At 40.3% G+C, this 18184-nt stretch overlaps 1 protein-coding gene across 7 annotated transcripts in view; it reads left to right on the top strand.

Annotated features, from left to right (window-relative positions):
* The first annotated feature begins 105 nt into the window (after positions 1-105).
* LOC116049586 (threonine--tRNA ligase 1, cytoplasmic-like) overlaps positions 106-18184 on the top strand; it is a 34661-nt gene continuing 16582 nt past the window's right edge. For 2 of the 7 annotated variants that reach the window (XR_004898442.1, XR_004898441.1), the window contains exons 1-10: positions 108-352; positions 9164-9293; positions 9439-9656; positions 9829-9881; positions 10002-10128; positions 10462-10637; positions 11944-12229; positions 12360-12608; positions 13172-13339; positions 13478-15551. Coding sequence is in view for 3 of the 7 variants with exons in the window: in XM_031299378.2 (XP_031155238.1) it covers positions 157-352; positions 9164-9293; positions 9439-9656; positions 9829-9881; positions 10002-10128; positions 10462-10637; positions 11944-12229; positions 12360-12608; positions 13172-13339; positions 13478-15474 (3600 nt within the window). In the remaining 4 variants the exon portion in view is untranslated. Of the gene's footprint in view, positions 353-9163; positions 9294-9438; positions 9657-9828; positions 9882-10001; positions 10129-10461; positions 10638-11943; positions 12230-12359; positions 12609-13171; positions 13340-13477; positions 18132-18184 lie in introns of those variants that run through there. The other 5 variants (XR_004898443.1, XM_036005835.1, XM_036005836.1 and 2 more) reach the window with 5 other exon arrangements.

Below are 18184 nucleotides of genomic sequence, written 5' to 3'. Positions count from 1 at the left end.
CGCTTACATTACCTCTATACATGTACCTCTATTCTATATGTTCTAAACCGTCTCTCATTAAAGTAAAAACATGGGGGCGTGTTTCTAGTCCTAGCTCCTTCATGCGCATCAGCAACCAGCAACGAGAGATCAGCAGACACAGACAGAGCTGGAAAGATGGCGGCCGGTTCAGGGGCTGCAAGCGGGCACGGTGCCCGCAGCTCCAACGCTGGTCTGGAAGCGTCTTTGGACCGACGGTTTCAAGGAGTATCCAACACTATGGAGTCGATACAGGGACTTTCAAACTGGTGCATTGAAAACAAAAAGTACCACGGCCTTATCGTTCGTCACTGGATGAAGTGGCTCAAGAAATGTGAGTAGCTCGCCACTCAGCCTAATTTAGCTTACTTGAGCTAACGTTAATTCAAATGCATGTCTGCGTTGACCGTGATCAGCTTGTCAAATTCAGCTTCTTGTGATAGCTTTGAGTGAAGTGAACGGTCATTCAGTGCATCACAAACCAATGAATAAAAAGTAAATTGCACATGTTTAATTGACTGCGTGTTTGAAATGCTGGCGTTGTAATCACCCCTTAACATTAGCCGCTAATGGTAGCTAAGCTAACGCTAACGTTTCGCTGCTAGCGTGACGGTCTCACTGCTACCACTGTTTACAGGCCTCCTGGTCTAGATTAGATCGATGCTGCTTTTCACGAAGAAATAGCATGCACTAAACTGCTTATCTGAAAGAATGAACTCTCGAGATAAAGATGGCCACAAGGTGCTTCGTTAGATTTAGTTATATGTCAGCTTTAGTAGTTTTTTGGAGTTTAATCTGTGTGCAAGTTCAGTTCTGGCTGACTGTTAGTAGTCTAACATGCATGCATTGTTGATGTGATGCGGTGGATAATATTTTTGTAGGGTACACGGTTGAATAAAATAAAGGGAAACACTCTACTCGAATTGTATCGTCCATTTTCCGTTGAGTATGCCAATTGCCAAAAGTAGAACGAGTTGCCAATAGTAACAACACACGGAGTTAAAAGCGATCCACAGTTCAATATCATGTTGTGAATTATTGATGCGCTAAACAGCAGCACCCTAAAATATTTCCTCCAACTTTGCCGACTAAGTTGTCATTGCTTCTAATGCAAGTCTATTTCCGTCAACGTGATTAAAAAAAGATCCTGTAAGTCATTATAATGTGAAACTTTCTCAAAATAATGACTTAGTATCTCAAAATAACGACGTAACTTTAGTAGGAAGTTCTCATTGTTTTGAGATACTAATTAATTGTTTTGAGATACTAATTTATTATTTTAAGATACCAATTCATTGAGAAATTATCATTATTTTTGAGATACTAACATTATTCTGAGAACGTTTCTCATCAGGCTATAATGACTTCCAGGATCATTTTTTTCATCACATTGGCTGAAATGGGCGTTTCTTACCAACCTGTATATTCTTTAAATGTTAAACGTTTTTGATAAATGTCCCTTATCAGCGAAGCAGCACAGTAGCCTTTACAAACTAGTGTGAGGGTGCATTCATACCAGCTGAAGGGGATCCGGTGATATTCCGCAGGGTTGTGCTGCGGTGAGAGTGTCACTGAAACGGCCCATTTGTGTGACGTCCTGTTGTGTTCTTTAACCCTCCAATGTAGCACAAGTAGATTTTATATTTCACAATTACGGTGTTCCGTCAGATCGTTTATAGATCCCGACATTTCTGATCGCACTTGAAGGCAGCTTCAGTTCATGGAGAAAGAAAAGAGATGGAACGACTGCGCTTTGTTTTTGCAGTAAACGGTCTGCTTTATGTTTGAAATCTGTATTATAATTACTGCTATGTTTTATATACATTACAACACAGCACTCTGACCCCATCCTACAGCGATGTCAACAAAGTTCCTTCATAGCTCTGTCTTATGAGGTATTATGGGTCATGCATGCAGCATTTGAAATGCTGCCATGGTGATAGGAGATCCACTTTTAGTTTTGAAATTAGATGTAATCTCAAAACTACATTCCATAACCTAAACAACACCTGTGCAGCATCTAACTTCATTAATATGAAAGTAGGCATACCCATAGTCGTCTTTGTCAAATATGGGATCTTTTGAAGAGTTTAATTAAATTGAGGTAACAAGGTGCCAGCCACTGAACTGCTCTCACTTCTTTAGGTCATGCTCTTAGACTACAGTGTCATCAATGAAGTGGTTATGTTTACACTTGGTTGTTTCGTGAGTGTCATTTTGTCTTCTTAAGATTATATCAAAAATTCAGAATAGCAACATCAGAAATTATATTCTTATTACTTACAGTTACAGTATGCATTTAGCTGTCTTTTAGCAGGTTTACAGAAATGTGCATGGTCTCTAACCTCACACCATTCTGAAGAAAACAAGAATCATGAACATTTGTAGAGGAATTATTGTGTTATAAGCTGACTAACCTTGGAGTAATTATTCAGTAGATTGATGACAGATTGTATCAGCTTGTCAGCTGAGTGTGGGCAGAACAAGGCAGCAGAGTACCCCACATATTCTGTGCTTGGGCCATAGATGTTAGTTAGTGAATGCAGGAATGAATGTAATTGATATTGCATCTGCTTGATGGAGGCATAATTTAGCATTTGAGCCTTTTGCGTTGTTTTTGGTAGTGTGCGAAATTGGTAGAACTCAAACCAAATGTTGGAAAATTGTATCTGTTAGTTGATTACATTCTGTGTAGAATAATTTAGTATTTACTCCTTAGGCTTGGACTTATTACAGTGGCACAAGAATAATCTATCTGTACTATTTACTTATCACTGTGGCAGGTTTTAAAAAGTTTAGTTTGCCATCTGTTTTTGAAAAGAAATGCCAGTTGATATGTCATTTAATTTGTAAGAAGATTGGTGGCCTATTATGAAGTAAATATCTAGAAGCTGATATCTTATGTTTACTTTATGTTACCTAGTTTGTTTGAAGCAGGATTTAAAAGATTAATTGGATTGCATTTGATTGACTTCGACTTTTTTTACATAATGCTAATTTGATTGTTCAGATGTATGGAAGCCAATGTGTGTAAAAACATTAATGATTATAACATCTCATAGGAGCATTTACATGAAAGCTAGATGCAAGGAACTATGTTGATTCAAAAATAGTTTTTAATCTTAACCTGTATTAAATATATTAATTATGAAATGTGAAAAGAAGTAAGTAGAATGAATGAATCCACATTATGAAATAGTCTTTAAAGTGGAGTTTCTAGAACAGTGTCTTGCAAATTTGGCTGCTGGAACAACATCAGAAAGTACATTTTGATTGCATTTGTGATATAATTGTATTGTGTCCTGAAAACCATTGTGCTGCAGATCTTTAATAGATGCCTCAGCCCTAAAATGTGGAGCTGTTTAGTTATCCATTAGGGGGTTTCAAGTTAAATCGCCAGTGTCTGTCAAATCATCATGTAGGCATTTCTTATCCCTGCGCATTACTGCCCACAAATCAATGCATGATAAAAGCTAATGCTGACAACACACGGCGACCTGCTGTGCGCTGGCTGAGCCATTGTTTTCTGATGGAGAGCAGTACCAACTCACCAAGAGTCAATCTACCGATCGTCATCCATTGCTCGCTGTAGGCTATTACATATTTGGTTCGATCTCAAAAAGGTCTATACATGTCTAAAAAGTGGATGCATTTTGAGTAAAGATAGTCCATGCCAACCAGTTTCCAAAGCGGACAACAGATTTTTTTCAAAACAGAAATGGATCAAAACAGAGATCCATTAGTTTGCATTCATTTTAGTATGGTATGTCATCTTTCATTGTTTTTTGAATGGTAATGTAGATTGGAAAAGAGACCGAAAAACTCTTCTCTGATGAAAAAAGCTTTTCAGATGTGTGGGAGAGTGTTGTAAATTATCTAAATGCCAGCATTATATCTTCGAGCACCACTGCCAACATGCCATTTCTTTGACATTTGTATATTTGTAGCATAAGTTCTGTTGTTTTGTATACTACAGTCTAAACTGTACTTTCAGTATTGGTGCGTGGCAAATGAACTTTATTGATCAATACTCTATTAGGGCTTTGAGATGTTTATTACATGGGATAATAAACATGTTCCAGTGGTAGTTGAGAAGTGTTACTTTCAGTGAGGATGATAGAAAGTGAGGAGGCAAACATAATAAGGTACAGTTATAATTTCATGTGAACTGTGCGTTAGTGCATTAAAGGACTGTGTTAGGATAGGATAAACAGAATTGACCATACATTCATGTATGACATTTACTCACTACAACAATTATCAATATAATTACTACCCAAATTAATTCTTGGCATTAGATGATTCATGCAATGTAGTTTGTTGTTGTGATGGATCTGAATCAAATTGGGTGTATACAATATCCAAAGAGAGCTAAACAGTACTTTTTAAAATAGGGAACTATTATTGTTTGTGAAAAAGTCAGTTTGTTTGTTCATTTTATTGCTTCAATGCTAAGTTTTGAATGTATGCCATATATTTGATATTCAACTCGATTAAATCTTGTATTGATTTACTCTTTGAAAGTATTGGATAAAAGCTATATTTAGGGAAATCACTTTTTTTGTAGTATTTTTATTATTTTATTTACTATTAAGTATTCAATACATATGCACAACAAATGATTCTGAGTAGTGAATTTTGTACTCAAGTAGAACATTATTAAATGGATTGGCTGTTATTTGTTCCTTTTTATGGTGTTAAAGGAAACCTACATCTGATATAATCTCACAGTTTGTTGTTACAAAAGTAGTTTATATTAAATAAAGCCTTCGGTTTTCTGCCCAAATAGGCACTAACTTTGGCATGACGCTTTCACCTCGTATAATAATAATAATTAGGGCTGAAACTAATGACTACTTTGATACATCTGTTGGTTATTACTTTGATCAATCAGTTATTACTCGGATAAACAAAACTGATTTTTTTATTATTATTCCTAGCTAAACAGGTGGCAGGTATTTCTGTCTGTCACGTTTGTTTTTAAAATGAACCCTTTAGTTGTGCGTTTGTCCATCAAAAGGGACACAAATCTGCAGGAGACGACGGATTTAGCTTACGCTTATTAGCTGAATTGAGTTCGAGACACACAAGTACACTCACCTTGAAGATTATTAGGAACACCATACTAATAGCGTGTTTGACCCCCTTTCGCCTTCAGAACTGCCTTAATTCTTCGTGGCATTAATTCAACAAGGTGCTGGAAGCATTCTTTAGAAATGTTGGCCCATATTGATAGGATAGCATCTTGCAGTTGATGGAGATTTGTGGGATGCACATCCAGGCCACGAAGCTCCCGTTTCACCACATCCCAAAGATGTTCTATTGGGTTGATATCTGGTGACTGTGGGGGCCATTTTAGTACGGTGAACTCATTGTCATGTTCAAGAAACCAATTTGAAATGATTTGAGCTTTGTGACATCGTGCATTATCCTGCTGGAAGTAGCCATCGGAGGATGGGTACATGGTGGTCATAAAGGGATGGACATGGTCAGAAACAATTCTCAGGTAGGCTGTGGCATTTAAACAATGCCCAATTGGTACTAAGGGGCCTAAAGTGTGCCAAGAAAACATCCCCCACACCATTACACCACCACCAGCCTGCCCAGTGGTAACAAGGCATGGCGGATCCATGTTCTCATTCTGTTTACGCCAAATTCTGACTCTACCATCTGAACGTCTCAACAGAAATGGAGACTCATCAGACCAGGCAACATTTTTCCAGTCTTGAAAGGTCCAATTTTGGTGAGCTTGTGCAAATTGTAGCCTCATTTTCCTATTTTTAGTGGAGATGAGTGATACCCGGTGGGGTCTTCTGCTGGTGTAGCCCATCTGCCTCAAGGTTGTGCGTGTGTGCCTTCACAAATGCTTGGCTGCATACCTCGTTTGTAACGAATGGTTATTTGAGTCAAAGTTGATCTTCTATCAGCTTGAATCAGTCGGCCCATTCTCCTCTGACCTCTAGCATCAACAAGGCATTTTCGCCCACAGGACTGCCGCATACTGGTAGTTTTTCCTTTTTCAGACCATTCTTTGTAAACCCTAGAAATGGTTGTGCATATGACAATCCCAGTAACTGAGCAGATTGGAAAATACTCAAACCAGCCGGTCTGGCACCAACAACCATGCCACGCTCAAAGTTGCTTAGATCACCTTTCTTTCCCATTCTGACATTCAGTTTGGAGTTCAGGAGATGGTATAGACCTGGACAACACCCCTAAATGCATTGAAGCAGCTTCCATGTGATTGGTTGATTAGATAATTGCATTAACGAAAAGTTGAACAGGTGTTCCTAATAATCTTCAAGGTGAGTGTATAACATGTATGATACCGTGCATCATAACATAGACCCCGTTAATCCATTATGACATTTTTTGGCAACTATTTTTGAATCAAGTTTAATTGATTTAATCAATTAGTTTTTGCAGCCCTAATGAAAATGACAAAACCTGATTTTTAGATATGTTTCCACCATGTATTGTTTCAGCAGTCTTAGCAAATTATATGTTAACTTTTGGCACGTATTATACCCTTTTTGGCATAAATAATACTTAAGTTGTCATTTTTATGTTTCATAGTGTTTGACATACAAATGCTAAGCCCTAAATGACGTTGGTGCTGCATAGTGTGGATCTTTTCTAAATGGCTCATTCAAGTCACAAAATCTTCGCTGCTTTGATGTTTCCCGTTGTACTTTTTATGTCATTTAGAAGCTTTTTGAGTGACATTTGCAAACTGTTTGAGAGTTGGATGGTGGAGTAGAATTAGATGCAAGTACATATGTTGTTATTTGAGAAATTTACTGTTTGGGTGTCATAACTGTCTTTTGTTTCGAGTAATTAGTGCAGTGTGTTTGGCTTTGTATGTGCATGAGCGTGTGTTGACTTTTAGTAGGGAATTGTCCTCTGTTGTTAAAGCTATAGTTATATACAGTATATACTCAAGAGGCTGTATCTATGTATTTGAGGCATTATTGTGAATCTGGTAAAAAATAATTATAATATAAGACCAGATCAGGTTCTACTGATTGTTACCCCTTATTGTGATTTTAAAGAAATCCTGGTGTTTTTCTTTTTTTTTTCTTTTTTTTTTTTTTTATATATATAAATATTTTTGTTTTAAAAGCCTCAGATTCTGTCGTTTGTGGGTTAATGCTGTCCTGATATTAAAAGTAAAAGATCTCAGGAAAAATATTTTAAAAAATAGTTTGCAAAGATCTCTGTGTGTTGTGAACAGTGAAGAGCATATAGTTTGCATATTGTCAGTATAAGCTGATATGATATATGTGAATATTAACCTCCTTAGATAATTGTAGGGCCCTAGTTTCTTTTTTCCTTTTTGTGTACTTGTTTTTTTTGACTTTTCCTTTTTTCTTCATCTTGCGGAGCTGACTATTAGATTAAGTTAACATAGGCTACACTTTCTTTGTATAGACTCTTAGACTATCAGTGATGGTTTGCTGATTGATCTTGTGTCTTTCAGACTAAGATGCTAACCTCTGCTAAAATGTAGCAATGTTAAATAGAGAGTCAGACGTTTTCTTTTTAGCCAAAATAATTGTATTTCTTTTGGAAATGTGTGACTGATACTAAAGTGAGGTGACTGGAAACAGATTTCTGGATCTTTGACTAAACTTACCGTAACAAGAGACGTAGGCACAGTCTTCAGCCTTCTGTTTAATCATAGCTGTTCTATTCACTGACAGGAGTTTAATAGATCAGACTTTTAAATGAAGCACAAGTGACATCGAAGGGCTGAAAGTATTGGATGATATTCAGTTATGAATACAGCGGGTGTATTTGTATCTGTGTATATGTATATTATGTGATGGTGCATATACAACAAATTAAGAGAAGATGTTATTATAGCATGGTTCTGACCATTGCATTATGTTATGGTAGTAGTATAGCCTGGTTAAGTCTAATAATTTGATGTTGATTTGATATTTGAGTGTTTTTTTTAATATTCAGATAACGATACAGATTGATTTAATTTTTTTACTAAAACATGTTTGATAACGATCATAAGATTTTTTTTTTTTTTTTTAAATATGTACTGAGTAGGACATTTTACAGTTGAAAAACAACTATGTGATGGCTTCACTGGTTCTCAATTAGTTCAAACAGTTTCAGTACCAACAGTATCAGCATTTCTATATAACAACGTTTTGTTACTTATATATATATATATATATATATATATATATATATATATATATATGTATATGTATGTATATATATATATATATATATATATATATATGTATATGTATATATGTGTGTGTGTGTGTGTGTATATATATATATATATATATATATATATATATATATATATATATATATATATATATATATATATATATATATATATATATATATATATATATATAATTTATTTCCTTGCCTTGCTTCCTTCCCTTGCATTTCCTTTTTCTCGCTGTGTGACTACTTGCAACTTTTGAAACATATTTGTTATAATCCATAATTAAAATAAACATAAGAATTTACTTTCTATGATCAACTGTTTTTTTTATTACGACTATCTTTTATTAATACAATAGTAGTAACAAATGGAAGAGATGTGTCAACTGCAAGGATTTGCCAACATATTTCACTACACTGAAGCTACCCCCACAGAGACATGTAGCAGGCTAAGCTACAGCAACATGGCAAAAGAAGGCTACACATACAGTGTCCATGTATGGTGGTGGTGTCAGTACTGATCCTTAGCTGTTTTATTTCAGACCGCAGCAGAGAGCTCCGCTGCATTTGAGTTTCAGAAATACTTGGGAAAATGTAGCTTGTGTGGATGCTACCGCACTACTTGATCAATGAAAGAGCTAAGCTTTTTGATTCAGAAAACGGCGACACTCCCACCATGCTACTGAGAATATACGAGACATAATATTTCGAGAGAGAACCGTAATGCATCTAAGAATATATTTGTATCTGTTTAGCTATAAAATAATCAGCTTATGGATATAAATTGTTATGATTCTTGCTCTTGAAAGTCTTGTAGTCAGTTATTGAAAATGTTTTATTCCCAAATATCTGAATCAGTCACACAATGTCAATACAGGTTTTTAAGTTGTCAGATTTTTAGCCGTAGGAATCTTATCCTTTCTTGTGTCTTTTTTTTTCTCTCCAGCTGACAACAATCACCGCTTGAATCTCTTCTACCTTGCCAACGATGTGATACAGAACTGCAAAAGAAAGAACGCCATTGTGTTTCGTTCAGCCTTTGCAGAAGTCCTTCCTAATGCTGCTCAGTTCATCAGGTGAGTACACCGTTTTTATTCAGCTATAGTATTGGACCAACATGATTTAAAGTGTCTGATCTACAAGTAAGAAATGCCAAGTCTGTCTTCCCGTTCTTTTAGTACTGAGGTGTGCAATGTTGTTTCCATTTTGCATTATTGTCAGAGATGTAAAGGTCCGCAAGTCAGTGGAAAGGATTTTTACAATTTGGGAGGAGAGGAGCGTGTATCCTGAGGAGGTGATTGCCCAGTTCAAAGCCGGCATTAACAAAAAGGAAAAGGAGCGAGAAAAGCAGAAGCAGAAGGAAAAGGAAAAGGAAAAAGAGAAGGAGAAGGAAAAGGTGAAAGACAAGGAAAAAGAAAAGGAGACTCCACCGGCAACTGGTCAGTTTGGTACTTAGTTTTTGCTCTACAGTTGGAAGTAGTCATGTTTATCAAATTTTAAAAGTGAAAGAACGTCCTAAAGTTTGAACCGCATAATCATTTATTTCAAATTATTTACCGTTGCAATTATGATTGCATGCTATTAAGTTCATGTTTAACTTTTATTCTCTAGCCTCAGCTAACACCAAAGCTGCCCTGAAGTCCAAGATTGTAGCAGAGTTCACAGTAAGTCTTGTTTATTAGTGTTGTCTTGCAACTTACTGTTGTGTTAGAATGGGTCTAAAGCATTATATTATATTATAATTGCTACTTAACTTATTTCTTTGCACTCTGGTTCTTTTTTAGCCCTACTCCCTCATTGAGCAGTTGTCGAGATATAAGCGAGCGGTCGCAGAAGAGGAGTTGAGGGAGAAGCAGCTGGCAGCTCTCAGGGTGGATGTCTGCAGCACGGAGGCTCTTAAGAGACTAAAAGGTAAACTGAGCTTATTTCTGCTTCATCACACACTTATTGTCCTGTGTGCTGTATGTCTTAAGTTGCAAACATACTTGACACTTGATATGTCCTCTTCATGCCATATCAACAAGTGTTTACACTAAGGTATGTGTATTATCCTGGGGGGGGAGGGGATGAAACACAGGCGTTAAAAATAATATTATTTTGATACTTTTTGCATTCTGATGTTTTTCAATGAATGTGATCTGCATTTTATGTTGACATTGACAGTGTCTTGTATTGAACCATATACAGCTATTATAAACCTTGTATTTAACTTTTTGCTTGTTTGTCAATTGTCTCCTATTCCAGACAAGGCAGGTGGGAACAAGTTTGCGAAGGACTTTGAGGATGGCAGTCTGAAGCTGCAGGAGTTTGTCAGCTTCATGGAGAAGGAATTGAAAACAGGGCCTCCTCTGCTGGAAGCTTTGGGAAACGCAGACATTTTCTATGAGATGCAGTACAAGGAGGTTAAGATTGTGGCGAATGTGAGTGTTTGGTTTTTGTGGATTGAAATTGAAAATGGTTCAGCAGAGAATGTTTTGGTATTTGTTGATTTATGTGAAACTAGTACAGTGCCCGTTCAAAATGTTTGGAACGGGGCCGATTGCTTGGCCTGTGGTATTGCTGCTTGTAGAATTCATCAAAACCAAATTGTACGCCAAAATTACTTACATAAGGACCCCAAACCACTTAATATGCAACTCCACTGTATAGCCTACTACTGACTTACATTGTAGGCTACGTCTACATCAGAGGAAGACACTGTACTACTGTATTTACCTGACAGAGAACGGGGAAGATTCAGAATGTAATCACAAAATATCACAATGACAATGTGGAGTAATCAGACATTAGCCTCATGGACTCATGGCAGTGCGCTACCCACCTGGCCTGTTATGAGAGCTAATCATTGTGTGTGCGGGTGTGGGTGAAGAGACGGTGTTGGATTGTTAACGAATTTAACATTTCAGCAGAGGTGTTAACGGTGAAGTAGGGGACTTGATTCGCGGGGTATTTTGGTGACGGTAATCTTATTAGTTAGCAGTATACTTAATTAACCCGGGGTGAGTCTGATGTGTCTGCCCGGTTCTGCTCTGAGATGTTCTCGCATTGCACAGCGCTATGAAGGAACTTGAAGGATTACTTTATATTCTGCCTCTGGTTAGAAGTGGTGAATGTAGGCTACAGCTCACAGCAACTTAATACTATATAGTGTCTGGCTTTTGTTTGATATTTAGTGTTGGCAAATGGCTTTTTGCTGAGTTTCCTCTTAGCGGAAAAGCGCCTTTTTTTCGCCAACCTCTGTGTCTGGTGCTGCCCTGTGCTCACTCAGTGTTGCAGTGTGAGAGGTGGAGTGGCCAGCGGCTAGAGCGGCAAAAGCCAATGTGTGCTTTTTTTACTGATTATATATTTAACGATATCTTTTGCATTTCTAATCCAAACAACGTCAAACTGGGCACTGCACTTACTCATGCCCGTAGCAAGACGCCTGTCAAGTTTGAAATCCATCGGACTAACGGTTCTAGAGATTTGCGCATAACACACACACACACACACAGACAGACAGACAGACATACATTCCTGCAATTTATAGATAGATGGTACTGTTTCTCTATTTATTAGAAAATTCATTAAAAAAAAATGGTGACTCAGACATTTATTATTATTCCTACGTTGCTTTGTATCAATGACTGTTGGTGAATTGATCCTAGAAACTAGCTGGAACTTGATTCATTTTTATCTTCTTCATATCTCCCATTGAATTCTCTTTCCTCTTAATCTACTACTCAGGCATACAATGCCTTTGCCAACCGTGTGGGCAGTCTTAAAAGGAAATTGGATTCCCTCAAGTCGACTCTACCTGGACCTGAGGACTCTCCCATCCCCTCACCCTCTGAAGACGCCCCCTCTCCCACTGGCTCTGACTCCCCCTTCCTGGGACTGGGGGCTAGCAGGGCCCAGGTGGATCCAGAGCTGGATGGCAAGGCCATGGATGATGGCGAAATACCCAGTGACAACCGAGATATGGAGGACATGGACTTGTCTGATGAAGAGGCTGGTGCTGCCACAGCAGGGGGTTAGTGGCTCCAGATTGTTGTAGTAGAGTGATAATTGTCTTTTCCATATAGATCCATATTGGGCTGCTCAGTTGTTGTGTTGTGATTCAGATTTGAAAAATGTGTCGGCTTTTTGATTATTTTTAATAGCAGATGACAAGAAGGACAAGACGTCCACTGCTGTTGCCAAGTCAGATGCGGCATCAAAGCCTCCCACCACACCTACAAAAGCGTCTAAGATCAACACTCCTGCTGCTGCCACAGCGGCCCCAGTGACTCCCACCGCTGCTGCTGCTCAAAGTGCCCCAACAACCCCGATGGGAGTCAATCTGGAGAAGGTGGACCTGGGAAAGATCAGCTCCATTCTCAGCTCACTCACATCTGCCATGAAAAATACAGGTGTGTTCAAGGGTTGGGTGAAGATGAGTGTAATAATGATCAGAACCTGCAGCTAAAAGCTCACAGATTTTGTAGAAGTCCTTGTGAGACAAAATGCAACACATGGTCATGTTCAGAAAATTGATTAAATTATCACTGATGATTTTTTTCCCCTTTTTGTTTGAGCCACAAGAAGCTACAAGGTGTTTGTCAGAACCTGCAATCATTTTTCTTCCACTGTAGCATCAAGGTGTTTGTATTTTGGCCATAATAAAAACAAATTGTGCCTGTGACTAACGGCATGACTCATCATTGACACTCTTTTAGCTTCAGTAGGTTATTCAACAATAAATGTAATTTCTGTAACGTAATTAGAACATTTTATAAACCTTGATATAATTACTTTAAGATGTTAAGTATGAGACTGAAAAAAGTTCTGCCAGAATTTGTATTGTATTAGATGGTCGTAGGAATAGAGACTTAAAAAACCCTGAACGATGTAAATGTAGGTTTAGCATTTTACAGGGACTTTCTGGGCCTCCCGTTAAAACCCATCCCTCTTTGTCTCCTTGAATTTTTCCCAGCAGCTAGCCCATCACCTCGGCCATCTCCAGGAACACCCACCACTCCCTCTGGCCAATCAGCAGCTTCCAAAGCGACCTCTTCGAGCCCTCACCTGGCCAGCATCTTGTCACGTGTTGACATCACACCTGAAGGCATACTCAATGCTCTGTCTAAAACAAACACACCAGGTAACACACACACACACAGTTCATTTTGGTAATAAAAAATTGAATTTATAAAATATGACTAGTCATATATTTTTTTCCTATGTCATTATCTCTTTTTCTCTGACTCCCCCGTCCCACCTTATTTCTCTCTTGGTGCAGGTTTGTCCTCTCTCCTGCAAAGTGTGACAAACAGCACCTCTGCTCCTTCCACTCGAACCTCTCCAGAATCATCAGGAGTTAAAAGCCTGCTCACCCCAACCACCCCAAAAACAAAACCCACTCTGGGGAACAGCCTCAAACGAGACACACCTGGGAGAACCAGAGATTGGGAGAAGGAGAGACAGCTGTCCCCTCCTCCTCCACCCCCTCCTCGTCCCTCAGCTTCTTCTGTCTCTCCCCCGAGCCTAGAGTCAAAAATCAACAGTTTCCTGCAGGGTAATCCAGGTTTTAGTCTCGCTCTCGGTGAGGTCAGTCCCGATGGGGTGGATGGGACCCCAGTGAGAGACGAGGCTGCTGGCACCCCCACCCAGGACGAGATCATGGACACACCTGGGAGTGTGCCAGAATCTTTAGGGTCATCTGGAGGCCATAACCTCTCACCCACAGCCTACCGCAGCGAACCCTGGGATGCTGTGATCACCCCGTCAGGAAGCAACAGCAATGGAGACTTTCTGGCCTCTTCCTCCTCTTCCCGGTATGGAGCTGGAAAAAAGAGTGGCACAAAATTAAAGGACGATGAAGTGATTAATGTAAGAAAGCAGGTCTCCTCCTCCCCCAGTAATGACATAAAGGGTAAGAAAGATGGCCAACACGGCCAAATCAGGATGATGGTAAACAACAGAGGGATTGGAGAAAGGAGACTCTCTGCAGGTTCTCGTAAGGCCAGCAGCAGCTCAGATGATGGAGGTCTTAGTGGAAAAAGAGAGGGGAAAAGTCAGGCGTCTCCAGGTGGGGATGGGAATGAGGGCCAGTACCATCGTATTGAGACACTAGTGTCGCCCTGCACTGAAGGGGCCCCCATCCAAACTCTAGGCTACTCGAATCGCCCACTCGCTGGAGAGCGCATCAAGACGGTAGAGAGCATCCGTGTGATTGGCCGAGGCTCTCGGCGAGGGGGAGGGACTGGCGGTCGGCCAGGGGGGGCGATGTGGTACGAAGAGGAGGAATACATGGAAGCTCAGCCTCCCTCACCCCATGCTGCCCCCCCTCCTCTTAACATTGGCACCGAGGACAGGACCCCATCTATGCCTCCTCCCCCACATCTCCTCCTCCCACATCTCCACCCTCTTCCGTCCCATCCTCACGCACATCCTCCTCCCCAAGCTCAGTTCCAAATGCCCTACCACACGGAGAACATTCAGACTCCTCCTCCATCACTCCTCCACCAGCATCCTCCTCCTCAGTCCCATTTCTTCAGCCCTCCTCCACCGATCCCTCGACCCCCTCCGCCTCCCATACCGCAGCGCCCTTCCCCTCCACCTACCCACCACGCTGTGCCCTCTGCAGTCATGGTGGGGGGAATGTTGGTCCCTGTTGACCGTCCCCTTCCTCCCTCAGTCAGACCTGAAGGTGTAGAGCGAGGTGGTGGAGGGCCCAGAGGAAGCAAAATGGCCCCTCCACCCCTCATGTCATCGTTGCTAGGCGAGCCCCCTAAGCTGCCCCGTCCTGGCACAGTTAAAGAGCCTTTTGTCCCCCGCCATGCACCCCCTCTCCACCGCGTAGGTACCCCTGGTGTTCCTCTACCCTTACTGGGCAGAGTGAAAGAGCCTCTGAATCTACCTCTTCCACCCCCCTCTCCCACATCCTCCACACCCTCTCCCTCCACGCCTAATTCTCCTGCAGTCGAAACTCTCCCCACTCGCCTCACTGCTCAGTCCGCTGCCCCTCCTCTCCAAAAGCCCCCCACTAGTCCTCCAGCTCAGCCCCGCAATCAAACCTCTAACCCTGTTCCCCTCCTTAACTTGCCCAGTCCTCGACCCCCGATCCTCTCAGTCCCCATCCCACAGAGACCTCTGCTGCGAGGCCGAACCCCCTCTCAGCAGTTTAACCAAGATCGCCACATGGGGGGATTTCGTGGGGGCAAGCGGTCCGGTCCTCCATTCACAGGCAGTCCCTTCCATGCACAGAAGAGACCCTTCCTACCCCCACGCTACTGAAGTGGTCATCTAACACATGCTGAATGAGAAGTGGAAGCGCCCTGCACTGATGTGCAGAGTGTGTGTTAGCCCTGCTGGTATGAGCCCAGATATCTTTACTCTGTTATTTAGCTTGAATTAAAACTACCATAGGTTGTGTGTAAATAGCTGACTAAATCTTCATGCTTCAGCAAAGTAGCCAGCCAGTCATCTTACACTGTACAGTGCAGCTATGAGGTTATCAGTTACATAGTGCAACCCTCAGTCTATCCCATTTCTCAATACAATGTAGATGAAACTTTCATTAGGTCAGGTGCCATAACCTTAGGAAGAAAACACAGATAGTTCAAGCTGAAATGAAACTATAGTTTATTTAGAGTTTGCATACCTGTGTGATTGTTGGGTTACCTGAGAGAGAGCAGGAGAGTGAACGAGAGGTATGGGTCTCATAGGATACAGAGGAAAGAAACTAAAAGCAAAAGTTTGAGATTTTGGGAAATAAGCTTATTTGCTTACTAACTTGAGTTGGATGAGAAGATCAATACCACTCTCGTGTGCTAAATATGAAGTTACAGCTATGACCACTTAGCTTAGCATAAAAACTGGAAACAGGGCAACAGTTATCCTGGATTTGTCCAGAGGTTAAAAAAACAACCTCATGAACACATTAGTCTTTATGTTGTTAATTCATCTGTACGAAACCTAAGGTGTTAAAATTATGTTTTACGTCGAATCATGTGCCAGACATTTTTGTGAATGGGTGCAGCGACTTCATTGAGTCTCTACTGCCGCACTCAAACCGCACAGCCACAAGACTCCAGGAAGTCACTGCTCCTCACCAGAAAAAGCAGGTTGACTTTATTACCTGTAGACAGAACCAGGCTAGCTTTCTGCTGCCATTTCCTGTCTTTATACTATGCTAAGCTAATGGTCTCCTGTCCCCAACTTCATGTCATACAACTCTATGCAAGAAAGCCAATAACTGTACTTCCCAAAATGTTCCTCTAAAAATGTTTTATGAAAGTAAGTCCCAAAATAATCTCTTCTTCCATGAGTGTATGGGTGTGTGCTGTGTGTCCTAACATGGTGTTTCTCATTTAAAGTGATGAGATTCGTGTTGCAGGGGAGGTTAACACTTTTTCCTTTCTTCGGAGTACCGGCTGTAAATAATCTTCTTCTCTTGCTCGACCGTTTTCACCCTTCCATCTCTCCCACTGTATATTCCTAAGCTTGTAAATATAAAAACTGAGATGACACAGCTTTTTTTTTTTCTCTTCAAGCCCTTGTTTCTGTTAATGAGGACAATGATCGTCACTCTCGCACCCTGTCTTTACTGTGATTCAGGCCTTGGATAAGCTTTAGCTCCGGAAGAATTACTCTGCAGTATCTGTCGCACCTTTCTGTCCTCCTTTTGAAACCACCATGCAGAAGAGGAGGGCGAAGATAATTACGTATTTTTTATTTACAACATAAATGTGTGCCTGTGCACACTTCAAGTCAGACTGAGTCATGAAGATACTCGGTAGTTGATGGCGGGTGGGGGGAGGAATTTCACCTGAACCACACTCCTTACTAGGCTTCAACATGTACTGACTTGAATAAAATCCAGTTTCAATTCAACTGGGGGGGGGGGGGATTTTATTTGGTCACTATCACTTGAATTGCGCTGTTGTAATTTATCTGCGCTGTTCAGCTGATTTATCTGTCTGTTTTCAGAGAAATTGTTTTCATATATTTACATAGCTGCTGCCATTTTCATAATGCATTAACATGCATTTATTTTTTGCGCTGTATTTTTCTGCTTGACTGAATTGGCAATGTCCCGTTTTGCAGCAGCGCCGACAGATGATATCGGGGGCGAAAACATTTGAGCTAATTACGATTGTTTTGAAAATGGTTTATTTAAATACTCCAGTTGTTTTGGCCCCTTCCTCTGTTTTGTTTCTTTGCTAATTTCATGCTTTTGTCCTCAAGCCCCTGTGCCTACCTTGTGCTCACATTGCTTCATCCAGAAACACTTGTGCACCTCTCAAAACTTCTGAGCGTAAAAAAAAATGGCAGTAATCCTCCGTTATGTGCAGGAGTTATTGCCGTTTGGCTTCCCTCTGTTCTACACTGATGTAGTTTGCCCACGCAGTGAGAGGTGCATGTTGGGTGTTGCTGCTCAAAGCCTCATGTCTCCTGTGTTTGTCTGATCATGGAGTGTGTGTTGTCTCCTGTGCTCATTTACAGTTCATCAAGATACACTGAGCACCTGCAAACGTTACCGCATAAAGTTAGATACATTGTAAAAATGTAACCACAGAAGAGAATATTTGTCACTACAGTGTTAGCACATCATCAGAGTTCTGATGTTTTACTGAATGTTATACAAGTCTGTTACCACCTTCTGTAAACTGTATGTCTTTTTTTCTGATCACTCATTGAAACAGCTAAATATCAACCCAAATTAGTTTGGTGTGAGAGAAGCTAGATTCTTATAAAAAAAAATCCTTCTGCTTACTAAGCATCTATCAAGTTCAACATTTCAATTGTCCCTGTAAATAACCTCTCTGTTTCCTCTTTGACAAATTGAGTTGGAAATTTACTGAAGATGTGACAAAAGCTGATGGTCTGTGTATATTTGATAAGTTGAATCTCTTACTGCTGTTCTCATCAATGATGCTATATCACCGGTCTTTGAGTGTCCAATCCTTTCTGGTGTGATGAACATGCACTCATTCTATTATTG

This window comes from Sander lucioperca, chromosome 10, assembly GCF_008315115.2.
Source record: "Sander lucioperca isolate FBNREF2018 chromosome 10, SLUC_FBN_1.2, whole genome shotgun sequence".
In the NCBI taxonomy this organism is placed as follows: Eukaryota; Metazoa; Chordata; class Actinopteri; order Perciformes; family Percidae; genus Sander; species Sander lucioperca.
Note: the sequence above shows the minus strand (reverse complement) of the source record. Positions and strands in the feature narration are given on the sequence as shown.